Raw genomic sequence first — 13,399 nt, 5'->3', positions numbered from 1 at the left:
CACTTTTCCACTAAATGTAGTGAGATCTGAAAACAAAAATTGTTACATAAAATCTAAATGCTATACCGCATATTCAAATTGTGTCACATATACTTCCTTGATAATCTGCATGTTAACTTCTTCAGAGAAAACATACCGGAAATCAAACATCTAATACATGCGGAGCTTTATTAACAAACTGCATCTTTAAAGAACAAGATTTTTTTTGATAGCATAAAATTGGTAACAAAGAATCTGTTTTTTTTGGAAAACAATGAAAAGGTGTCTTAGAAATGGTAATGAACAAGAGAACATAATATTTACTTCTGTGAAAAATATAGATCTATTTGTCATAAAATGTGGGCTATGTCTGCAAAGGAGTATAAAGACAACTTTTATTTATTTAACTTTACAGTTTAAGATAATATTTGATGAACAAAATTCATAAAAAAGCAGTACTAGAACTGCACTGACTCCATCAAATCTCATAAGTAAAGAGGGTGTTTGAAGCACAAAAGTTGAACCACAATATAGATACAGTATATAGTTACCAAACTCCTCCTTTAGAGAATTGCTGCAACTCCCACCTCCCTGTTTTTTATACAAAATGTACATTATATATAAGTTGGTGCACCATTACAAAATGGATGTTTTACAAACAGTATATAACTACGGTTATATATAATATATATATATAGACTTTTTTTTTTTACACAATAAAATCAATTTCTCTGTATTTGAGCCTGTTTATCAAATGATTGATGACGGCTTGTTATATCCGTAGGCAATCAGATTTCTGTATTTTGATTTGCTGTGCTCTAATTCCTATGCTGATTGCTTTCTATCTAGTGCATGCTCTCTGGTTATGATCTGTCATTTAACTAAAAAATTATTTTAAAAAAACAATATAAATCTATGAAAAAAGGCCCATTAAAAGTGAGCGTGTAACTACAAAAACCTACACAGACTAGGAGAAGCCTTATGTGGAAAATGCTCCCAAAAACAAAGTCCTTGTCCTCTGTTGATCAAGTTACTGCTTGCTGCTGAGATGCAGTGATGCAGACCATAGACTTGACTGTTTTCCCCATTCACCTGTTTCAGCTGCTTTTTAGGCCACAGCCCCTGAAAGTCTCTCATTCGAGTCAGCAGACAGGTCCCTGATTCAAATCTCTCTGTGGCTGGAAGGAGAGCCTCACTCGATCCTTCAGTGCTGCCATTTCATGCTGGGGCCATCCTCTTGTTTAAGTGTTAGATTCAGATGTTTTAAAACCAAGCCTGTCAAGGCTAGATCATCCGCAGGCCTGCTGCACTTGATTTATTAGTTCCCCAAAGCGATCAAAGAGCCCCTCTACCCAAGCTCCATTTTGCAGACACTTCTGTACAGTCTCCTCCTGCCCCAGGTCCCCTGCCTGCACCCGGAGAGAAGCTATCTGGAGGGCAGAAGCACAAACAGGAGGATTATTATTATTATAGTAATACAGCTTAATACAGCAGTTGCACCAGAATAAAAAAACATTATAGATAATGTACAATGTCTCACCTCATCCTTACACATGAGGTATGTGTGGTACTTGTAATGCTGTAAAGAGTGGTACAGAGAAAACCACTGAGTTTTCTGCTGGTCCACAGTATACTCCTAGAAAAAAAGAAAGAACAAAGTCTTAAAACACTTTAAGGACATGTGCTTAGTAGTATAAAAAGAGTGAGCACAAATGGTATCATTGTGCCCTCTGCTGGACAGATATCAATAATGAATAATGAATGCAACACTAATTGTACACTGTATGAGCTTCTGACATGCTACATAATATCCAAGGTATTTAAAAGTTGTTAAGGGTGTTTAGCGTATATGTGTTATGTGTTGTTTGTAGCAAAACTTTTATTTACTGATGGATGCTTCATATTTGTGTGCATATTAATAGTGTTCTGTGTATAAAATTGCTAATATATGTAATTTAATTCTATTTTAAAGATGTAATTTTAAAAAAGGACTGATGTGTAGGATTTAGTGACATCTAGCGGTGAGGTTTCAGATTACAACCAACACAGGGCTCTGTGGAAGAGAACCTGCTCTCTATGTAGATATAAAGGGCTCATTTCAAGCTAACAAAAACATGATTCTTATTTTCAGGTGATTACACACTAATTAAAACATACTTATGTAATAATAATAATAATAATAATAATATTATATTTCATTTCTGCCAAATTTGTTCTGCTAGACTTAAATCTACATACTGACCCTCTAACACCTGGCCATGACCAGCAGTAAAACAAATTATTTGTTACCAAAACGTATCTTACCTGTGGCACTTTGTTAGGCATCTTGTAGGGCTTCATGGTCTTCTTATTGTAGGCCTTCCCACTGAGTCGCACTTTGAAGGCTGGGGTTTCCCCATCTTTCTTCAGCTCGGTGACCACCGAGATCTCTGGGAAGCTGTCTAAGGCCGTCTGAAGATGAAGACAACATGAGTTACTTAGGTGCAGACCAGGGACGTGCACATGATTATAGAGAGGCAGGGGCTGAAAGTCAGAAAAGGGCAGCATGTGTGTGCGGAATTTTATTTTATTTTTTATCCTTTACACAATATGGAAATTAATGTAAAATTAAAAAATAAAGGGCTAATAGAAAGCTAACTACTTATCTGTGTGTCCTGTAGGTGATATGAAATTGCCATTTATTTTGTGTCAACAAATGATTGTCAACATGAATAATAATACAGTTTATATCCCCAGAATGCTGAAATTACTATATTATTATTATTATTATTATTATTATTATTATTATTATTATTATTATTATTATTATTATTATTTTGTTAGCCCACACAGTAGTAGCAAAGTCACAATAAACTTTATATCTAAACCTCGGACCTGTACTTCAGACCTGCAGTTAAGGAAATATGATCCGCCGTAAACACGGTGCATTTTATTTTGAAAATTAACCCGGTGTTTTATTTTGTACACGATTTCCTGTCCCGCACGATCTGCTCTGTGCTGATTTGATGCGCCGTGCTCCCACGTCCGGCAAAAATAGAAGTTGACACATTGACTAAAATAGAGCGTTTTCTGAAATATTACCCATATTTAAGCACGTTGAATAAGTGGACGGCGACTAGTTAGACCATAACTCACAGGTTCAAGTTGCTCCACTGTCACGTCACGTCACGTCTCCTCTCTCTCTCTCTCTCTCTCTCTCTCTCTCTCTCTCTCTCTCTCTCTCTCTCTCTCTCTCTCTCTCTGTGTGTGTGTGACTGAGCGGAGCTGCAACGAATAAAGAAGCAGCGGCTCAACACACACAACAACCCCGTATTACAAGAAATGGGTACAGTTTTTGTAGCGCCGTTTTTGTTTTGTTTTTTACATCCCTAACATGAATTTATTAATGTTATTCAAAACAAACAAATAAACGCACACACTCTCACACACAGAGGGCACTCCTTAATACGAGGCAAAAAGGGCAGGGGCTCAAGCACCCCTAGGGCCCTATGTGTGCACGTGCCTGGTGCAGACATTCTAGTCAAAGTATACTGTGATTTTTCTTTTCCGTTTGTCATCTAAACTGATCCACAATGAAAGTTTGTAAGCCTAATCCTGTTAGAGTACAGAGTAAATAATGTCCATGAAACAAATGTGCAATATATTGACTCAATATTAAAAAGTATTCTCTACAACAAAACTGGTTTTATCCACTTACAATATGGACTTTTAAAAAAAATAATAATAATTGGACAGATACAGAATTTAGGGATATTTGTATCATAGAAAACTCTCAGTTATCACATTGAAAAAAATCTTCTAATGCTTTTTCTTCCCCCTCCCCTCCGCTCCCGGTTCTGCCTGAGGTTTCTTCCCATTAAAAAGGAGTTTTTCCTTGCCACTGTCACCAAGTGCTTGCTCTTGTGGGAATGTTGGGTCTCTTTAAATCAAACTGTAAAGTGCCTTGAGATAACTTTTGTTGTGATTTGGCACCATATAGATAAAGATTGATTGATTGATTTTTCAGATCACTCACAACAACCCACTGATACGCACTTTTAAAGACAAACTAACCTTTAGGACCTGCCCAATGTGCAGTTTGTGAAGCAAGCGTTTCCTGTTGTCAGTGATCAACCCATCCACTCTTTTCATATGTGGCAACAGCAACTCATCTGAAACAATACATGTTAACATGTCAGTGATGACTGAAGCAGAATATTTGACACCTTTGTTGTATGCCCTTTCATTTAGTTTTTGCTCCTATTAAGCAACTCTAACTGAGAGCTGTTAAAAGTGAATTCACTCACCGTTTGCCCTCTCAAGTGCTGTCATCACATCTTCATCTAAAGCAACGCTGATAAGCAGTTCCACAAAGCTCTTGAATGTCTCCTTCATAGTCCGTGTGTTGAGGAACCGTGATGTAAATGGCAGTGGAGGGTTTAACTCTGTGTGTGTGTGTGTGTGTGTATGAGTGAGAGAGAGAGAGAGAGAGAGAGAGAGAGAGAGAGAGAGAGAGAGAGAGAGAGAGAGAGAGAGAGAGAGAGAGAGAGAGAGAGAGAGAGAGAGAGAGAGAGAGAGAGAGAGAGAGAGAGAGCGAGAGAGAGAGAGAGAGAGAGCGAGAGAGAGAGATCAAAGATCCAGAGGGCAACAAGAAGCAGAGTGGGAAACGTTTTAGACAAAAAACATGGAACATTAACTTTCAAACTAGATTTAATATCAAAAAGTCAAAATGCTTTTTCACCGTCATCTTCACCGCCTTCTTCTGCAGACGATCCAGACGCGGTAGGTGAAAACTCCTCCTTCCATTTCCTCCTCTTCTTAGGCGGGGGCTCTGCCCTTGGCTTGGCTTGTTTGGGTCGAGGCTTCTGGTTTTGGGAGACTGAGGAAGGGGTGGCTGTCAAGCCCAGCAAAGTTTTCACCTGAACACCCCTGGGTGGCAGAACAATTAGTTATATCAATGAGGAGCAATATTTTTCATTAAAAGTAATTGATCTACCTCAGTCACTACTCTCAGCGCACCTTAGCGAATTCATGGGCTTGCAGCGTGGCTTCCGACTACAAACTCGTACGTACTCCCTTTTGTTGACTGTGTCCAAAAACTTCACATATACCCTCTGGTACATGGTCTTGGCATCTCCAAAGTATCCAAGATACTACACATACAAAGAAAACAAAATATGTTATCTATTGCAGAATAAGCAAAAATTATTTGAAAGATCAAATGCACATGGGTAGAGGCATGTCTGCTTTTACTTACACTGTTAGTGGCTGAGAAGACTCGCTTTCCATCTCTCAGCTCAGGCACAAATTTCTGCAGCAGAGCCTTCTGAACTTTCCATATGGCTGGTGGCTCACTCCCGGATCTCATTGTCACCTGGTCACATGACACAGAAACAGACCTCAGTATTCAGTAACAAATGCAGTACAAGAAAATTCAACAATAAATGATTAAAGACGGGTGTACAGAAGATCTGATACAACTATCCTTTCACAATTTTGGGTAAAACTTCTTACAGGAAAAAGGTGTGAGCAGGTTTGTTAAAGTCAAGTTCACTTCACTCCCACAAGGTAATACAGTTTAGTTCTGACATCAAAGACTAACAAGCATCTTCATCCATACAACTTTTTCTCCATTTTGGCCACTTAGCTAAAATGCTGCTAAGAACTGAAATCTCCATTCACAAGCATTTGCTTCCCATCTACGTTTTCTCAGGCTTTACCTTCAATGTCTCGATATCCTCGTTCCTCACGACAAACTCGTCCCTCTCCCGGTACATTCCCTCCCCTCCACTGTCCGACAGCTCTTCATCAGTCAGTCCTTCAATGGCCACAGTCATCAACTGCAAGGCCAACTGGCTTGGTGGGGTCTCTTTGGACTCCTCTTTAGGCACAAATGCAGCTACTCCTGAGATGGCAGAGATGGTGTTTGTTGTCTGTGTAGGAGGGGCTGCCTGTGGCAAACATGTCTCTGTGATAGTGAGTGTCACAGTGGGAGGTTGGTCTGGTTTTATCATCAGACCAGGGAGTTGGTTGTCTGCAGGAGATGTATGAATATATTAGTATGTTGAGAGAAACACAAATAAACCTGACTGATCATCTGTAAATAATAAATAATGATTTGTTATTATTTTCAACAGTATACAAAATACATACAATCAAAAAAACACTTGCTGGATAAAATCAAATGACAAAGCTATTCTTAGGACAGGTGTTATTACCTGTTCTGGGTTTCCGATCTGAAGACTCATCCAAAGCAGAGAGCGCTGAGCTGATGCTGTTTCTCAGAGCCTGGTTCTTCCCAGTGTTCTCCTCTTCGTCCGAGCTGAAAGATGGCAGTGTCTCCAAGTTCTTTTGCAGCTCTTCATCCAGACGTTTCTGCTGAGAGCTTGCTACTTGACTCTCCTGGGAAATCAAAGAACCTGGCAGAGTCTGAAGTTTGGGAGGTAAAGCGGGCAAAGTACACGGCGGTGGTTTGGATGAGGTGCAGGGCTTTCTGGGGCGACTTATAGTCCGTGTAGGACTTGGAGCATACTGCTGTTTGGGACCCGATTTAATAAAGTCTAAGAAGGAGCCAATGAAACCAGTTTTGACCTCTGGTTGTTTCTCTTCCACTTCACGGATCTTCTGTCTGATTCTCTCCTGCTGTGGACAACCATCATATCCGCCATGTGAGGAAGATGGTGAGCTGACATCACTACCCCTGGAGTTTTGCCGCTTTGCCTGCCCACTGCGCTTGGCTGGTTTTGCCTGCCCACTATCCTCCTCAGGAACACCTGACTTGGTCAAAGACTTTGAGCGAACCTTCTTTTTGGGAAAGTCCTCAACGCCTTGGCATTCCATGAGGCCATCTTCTGTTTTAATACACTTTGCATTCCCTTTGTGTCTGTTCTGGAGACCTGAGGGGTCATACACCTGTCTGGCTAAGTGATAGTCATTTTCAGAGCTCCCTCCATCTCCATTCGTGTCGAGATCAGAACTGTTATTGTGGTGAACCGAGTCTGTGGCAATCTGAGCTCCATTTAGTGTCATGTTCATTGTGTGGGAGTTAGTGTTGGTGATGATTGACTGTTGTGTTGTGGAGAAACTAGGTGACATGTGTCTCATATCCACAGTCTGAAAGTGACCCTTAGAATCAACAGGACTTGCCATCACTGACATTTCAGCCTCAGTAGAGGATGCAGCTTTGACAAAGTCTTGTGGTGTGACACCACAGGCAGCTACTGTGGCAGCCAGGATGTCATCAACATTTGATAAAATATTTCTGTCATCTGTGAGCAGCATAGAGTCGGGGAAGCAAATAGAGTTGAGTGCGAAGTGGTTCTTAGCATCATTTGACTGCTGATTTGCCGACTGGCTGTAGTGGTGTTTTGAGGAATCAGGGCATCCCGAGCTTTGTTCAGACACAACTGTGCCCTGCTGACTCTGGGTTTCACTGACACCGGTACCCAGGAGTTCTCGATCCATGTGAAGATATTGGACATGAACAGGGCCCAAACTTTGGGCTGGTTGGATACCATGCACCGATACCAACTTTGACGGCGTCTGACCATGAGGGACAAGGGGCTGCTGGAGCAGAATCATCTGGTTGGGCTCAAGGAGAACCTGAGTGCTAGGGACGGTGATAAACTGGGTGTGGGCTGATGGTGTCTGACTCTGGGATTGACTATGGTTCTGGTGGTTTTGTTGATGTGGCTCAGGAGATTTGATTTGAAGAGGGTGCTGCTTGAGCTGTTCTGAGCTCAGGAGTACATGTGAGGATATAATACTGGAGTTTGTTGTTTTTGTGTTAGTGTTTTCCTGACCATTGACACTGCTTAGGTGAGTGTGCTGTTGGCTCAAAGAGCCCATCCCTTCATCCTTAACCTGTGCTGTGCTTGTATGACTAAGACCCATAAGCTGTTCATCAGAACGTGAATTACTTCTAATGACGCTTTGTGTTTTGTGGTGGTCATCCATTTTTGAAACAACATAGATGACATTGTTGTGAGCAGCCATGGTGACATCTGTAGCAGAGGCCTCCATGGATGCCTGTTGAAGAGCCTCTAGGTCCTGGATAGGAAGCTCTTCAAGTTTTTGTTTGACATATGTTGGCTTTATGTCCTGTACTGAGGATCTGACGTTATTTTCTAAGGCTTGAGCAGTTGAAGAGTAGGTAGGCAATGGTGCAGACAAAACATATTTATGGGACTGTGTCTGCTGCTGGGACAAAGTGTCATGTGGTTTACCTCCCACTGAGTCCTGCATCAGAGTGTAGTCCTGCGTAGAATTTGATGTGGGCAGACTCCGCACACATGTGGGTGGGTAAGAGGAGTTAAGGGATTGGTTAAGGGATTGTACTGTGGCATAGCTCTGAGACTGAGTCACTGCAGCTTGCCCCTGTGACTGAGATGTATAAATCACATTTGGGACACCCTGAGAGTGGGATGAGGGGTAGCTCGCAGAGAGATTCCCCTGACACAAGCCCTGTACCTGGGCTCCATACTGGACCTCCTGCTCCTGGCTCAGGCCGGAACTGGAGGAGTAAACAAGAGTCTGACTCACAGATGCCACATTACTAGATGGACTGGAGAGGGAAGGCAGAGTCTTGTAAAGGGAGGACAGTTTGTCTGAGGTGGAATGGGAGGGCTGTGACTGGGTATGGGGGGTGATATAAGTTTGAGAGAGACTGCTGGACATGAGGCTGGACAGTTGCGCTGACTGCTGATTAGCAATCACTGAGTTCTGCTTCTGGCCTGGAGAGGAATAACGCTCAGGAGACCCTGCTGTCAGGTTCTGAGAGTGGCTTTGACTCTCTTCACCCCCAGCAGGGTGTGGAGCTAGTTTGGAAGAGCAGTCTTTAGCCTTCGGCACTGAAGTGGACGAATAAGCTTGAGTTACTGAATCTGTTTTGGGTTGTGGGGCACCATTGACCCCATGACAGGAATCTGCTCCTGTGGAAGGGCTGCAGGATGCAGAAGTCTGACGGGACGGGTCCTGCTGGTAGGACACATCCGGTTCACTGCCAGAACCAAAGTACCCCTGTAACGAGTGCTCTGAATTGGGCAATTGCTCTGAGGCCGTGTGGCTGCTGGAAGGCCTCTGGTGGTGTTTGATCACACTACATTCACGCTGAAGTGCTCTCTCAATAGAGCCTGAGAAAACTGTGGCCCCATACGGTTGCGGGGCACTATGAGGAGCAGACAGGGCAGATGGTAGAAGGCTGAACTGTGGCTGTAGGAGGTGGGGGGCTGACTCTTGGGCTGAGCGGTATGTGGAGGACTGGACAGGCAGAGCTGAACCCAAACCAGGGGCAGAGAGATGGTTGAAGGCCAGGGCAGTGGGAAGCACAGTCTGGCTTGATTTGAGATGGAGGAGGGGGTCATGGTGAGAGAACAGGCCATTGGTGGAATTGCTGAAGGCAGGGTCCTGGAGAGCCAGGGAAGGGTTGGTAGAGTAACTCCTGGAAGGGTAGGCACTAGTGTGCTGATAGGATGACAGAGCAGCAGGAGAGGGAAAAGTGGCAGTAGAAGGCAGGGCACCAGTCAAATACAGCTCTGTGGTGGAAGAGTTGGTACCTGCATTGCACAGAATAAAAAATATAAGGACAGGGAAGACAACACGAAGGGATACAGTCCAAGATACATTTTGCAAAACTGTTTACACGATTGACAAAAGACTGACATCCCCCAATTTTACATGAAATGCTAATTGCTTTAATACTTTAAAATATATTTTTCTAACAATCTTTCAGTCAATCATACAATGAAGTTCCTTCAACAGTTTTTAAAAAATGTATAGCCCATCTACATATAAGCATTGCAATATTGACTTTTTTCCCCCATAAATCACCAGGTTTGGTACACAGTCATATTCTGCACTTTGTATAATACAATTTCAGTTATTGTTTAGATTCTTGATTAAGCTGTATTGATGAATATGTTCCACAATCAAGAAATGAATGTGTTCTCACCAGCAGGCCATGATGGAGGCCTAAAAGGAGGAAGCAGTGAGGCACTAACAGGACCAGCCTGAAGGCTTCTTGACTCCATGGCTGACAGGAAGCTCATGATTGAGGTCTCAGAAGTATTACTGCTTGTGTCAAGTGCTCCTGGCAGACAAAAGCGAGACAAGAGAATGACCACATGTTAATGACTGCTTTTGGACATGACGCAAACTGAATCTCGTGCACCAGTTAAAACAGAGATGGACACAAACTTTTAAAATAGTCAGTTAACCCAAATCATAACAAAAACATTCCTCATCTATTCCTTGTGGCATTTACCCCTGCAGTAACTCTGCGTGTTTTCCTGTGTTTTGCCTTTATTTAGGGGGAGAAATGCACCACAAGTGCGATCTGGAGCCAGTTTCTTCTGAATTAATACTTAGTTATTTTTTTTAAAAAGGACTCCAGCAAGGTCTGTGGATTTTCCAGACACATTACTGTTGAGTTAGTCAAATGTACTTTTGTCCATTCACCTCCCCCATCTTTACTCATGACACAAGCTTTATATGCAAATATCCCCTAACCTCACCACATAAAATAGAGATAATCTGCATGATGAGATACCACTAGGAATGAATAACATAGTAAAATGTTTGTTATTTGCGTGACCTGAATCTTTAAAGCAACATGTATAGCATTCATTACTCACCTGCTGCAGCAGTAAGGTGTGATGTAGTGTAGGTGGGAAGCTGGTGTGTGGAAGTGTAGCTTTGCCGCTGGAGGAGCTCTGCATCAAGGTGTGTTGCACCATAACTGGGACTGCATAAACACACAGATATGACAGCTCAAGCAGATGATCTCTCTTGACACACAGAAAACATGTTTTCAGGTATTCATCCAGTAATGTCTGGGCTCTCTACTGAGTGACAGACGCACTACCTGTGGTATGCCACACCCTATTTCTAAAAAATGCAATAATAGCTCTGTGAAGCATGCTTTGAAAAAAAAAAAAAAAAATCAGTTTATAGCGTGGCTCGACCCTGCATGCAGTCAAAATAACATAATGTCAACAAACATTTTTTATAGTACTTCTCCAAAACTGCCAGGGCTTACACTGTCATTGACCTAGCACACAGAAAAAAAGATAATTATATATTTAAAAATAATGTATGACACCTATCAAAACAGGACATCAATTTGTTAAGAAAAGAGGAGTCTATTTGCCCAATGATGTTGGTAAAAACAAGATAAGAAACCACGAACATGAGTGCAAACTGGTGGCCTAGTGTCAGCAAAACCTTGGCTATGGCATGTTAGTGTTGAGCATTCTGGCAAGAAACCAACTAATAGTTAAGAAGTTCATAGTTGTTAGTTATAAAAATTTGACTGGCTGTTAAAATGGTCAAAGTTGATTGTGAATTGTGTAATTCACTGGTAATACTTGGTTTATGGCACTGTTGTAATATCTGCCCAAGAAAATTTGATAAAACAATTTACTGATAATGCTGATTTTTAAAAACATCTGACTGATGACAGTATATTCCTAGGGAACATGAGTCAAGTCAGAGGTAATAAGAATCAGAGACTGCTCCAGTGCAAAGTGTTCCCTCTAGCCAGAAGTTAAACATCTGTGGGTGGAGAACACAGAGCTGAAAAGGAGTCATCTGCCTCCCTTTCAGATCCCTTCAACACACACAAGCTATTACATAAACTGCTCACTGCTGATTGATTATGAAGCACAAAATCTTATTACCACGGACCAAAGATACAGTATAGCTGAGCCCAATCCTTTTAACTAAAAGTTACCATAACAAGGCTGTTTTTGGAAAACAGAAATAAGTATTTGTGTAGTTCCTGCAGTTACTTAAATACTCATATATACTGGTGAGTGGAGCAATTCCACCAAAACCATGAACTAAATTATATGACATCTAATAACAATGAAATGTAATGTTGCATGTTCCAGTTTGGCAAATCACACCTTGTACATGGTGAGGAACGTCATGTGAAGGGGAGGCATCTCATTTGTGATGAGAAGTAGGGCAGCACGCTGTTTTTGTTTTTACTATGGAAGAGTAATCCTTTTTTTGTTTAGAAATAATGTTTCTGTCTAATCAAATGTCACAAGCCACAATATATTCAAGTCATGCTGACACAACACAAGGAATACTAATATATGCAATTCAGAACAATCACCCAACTGGTTGCATTTTTACTTGATTATTCATTTTAGTCAATCGTTTATCAAACTTTGAGTATCAATTGATAATAATGATCAGTGTTTAATCAGACAAATGTTGTGCAATATGTTACTTGTTAGCAAAATCTGGTTGATGTGTAACTAATATTATCATTATCGTGATTAAAGGTGGTTATTATTAATGACAATGGTACAATACAAGTCTTGGGTCTGAATAAGTTATGGTAACCTAGAGGCTATCAACTTTGGCAAGTTTGGCAAGTCTACCTATCTATTGTGGAAAAAAATATAAAGCATAACCATAAGTACTGGCCCTAAAATAATAGCACAAATATGTTTAACACGTTACATCTGAGCTTTTTGGTAACAACGTCAATAGCGAAGTTATGCACCACTAACTTAATTAAAGTGCCATAACTGACACGTTAACATCGGTAACTTAGCTACCTCTGTTGTTTTGGCTCATGGCGAGCATCTGTGGCTCAGGAAAACCGACTGGTTTTTAACCTTAGCGCCCAGCATGGCCAACTTACAACGGAGATGTAGAAAAAATATTTCTCGTGTTTAGTTTATAAAAACTCTCTCCATGGCCATGCTTAGGAGACGATGTGCTAGCGAAAACTAGCAAGGTGGGCGACGGTAAGTTAACAAACAGCTATGAAACCACTGACAAGTCAAAGCCCCTGACGAAACTCCGACCACATTCCTATATTCCCTTAATTCCTCCAGTGTCTCCGACAACAAGGGCCTCCGTACTTTTCTCCATGAGCATAACTAGGCCCTCCATCACCGCAATTTCCTTCGGAAGGTGACCCGCCCTCTCCTTCATCTTTTACCTTGGCTTGATACTAGCTGTGCTGCGGTCATAGGCCCAAGAAGCTACGGTCTGTGCTGGTGGAGCCAGCGCGTCCGCAAAGCTGGACGTCGGGTAGTTCCTGTCCATCATCCGGTCAAAGATTCACTTCCCCGGCGGAGCTTAGTAGAGCAGGGGACACACATCGTAGCAGTCCCGGGTTCGACCCACCGACCGACCACTCGAGTCTGATCAGAGCAATGCACAGTCCGCAAAACCGCCGTGAAGCCGTGCTATATCCTGGATAAAAGTGTGCCTCGTACCTTCAGGGTTGATTTGGTTAATTTTTGTTCATTCTCCCGTCATGGAGAGCCGTGCAAGCCCTGCATGGCTTCACGTACCCATGTTAGTTCATTTCCCAGGATGCACCGCAGACTTTGACTGGAAGTTTTGTAGTTTTCCTTCGACTATGTGCCTTCCTCCTGTGTGATTGTTGATATCATACAGATCATTTTGTCAAAGATAC

The 13,399-nt window shown here is 41.9% G+C and overlaps 1 protein-coding gene across 1 annotated transcript; it reads right to left on the bottom strand.

The window, feature by feature from the left end:
• Nucleotides 1–357: 357 nt before the first annotated feature.
• Nucleotides 358–13,265, bottom strand: qser1 (glutamine and serine rich 1). The gene is made up of 13 exons (XM_053322277.1): nt 12,917–13,265; nt 10,590–10,699; nt 9,908–10,045; nt 6,177–9,512; nt 5,679–5,992; nt 5,216–5,332; nt 4,978–5,111; nt 4,700–4,887; nt 4,266–4,403; nt 4,033–4,130; nt 2,284–2,430; nt 1,520–1,615; nt 358–1,409 (listed from the first exon to the last, which is right to left on the bottom strand). The coding sequence occupies exons 1-13, from the start codon at nt 13,024–13,026 to the stop codon at nt 1,269–1,271; spliced, it is 5,067 nt and encodes a 1,688-aa protein (XP_053178252.1). The 5' UTR covers nt 13,027–13,265; the 3' UTR covers nt 358–1,268.
• Between the last annotated feature and the right edge of the window lie 134 nt (nt 13,266–13,399).

Source organism: Scomber japonicus, chromosome 1 (assembly GCF_027409825.1).
Source record: "Scomber japonicus isolate fScoJap1 chromosome 1, fScoJap1.pri, whole genome shotgun sequence".
Taxonomy (NCBI): domain Eukaryota; kingdom Metazoa; phylum Chordata; class Actinopteri; order Scombriformes; family Scombridae; genus Scomber; species Scomber japonicus.
This window is presented reverse-complemented; position numbering and strand designations above follow the sequence as displayed.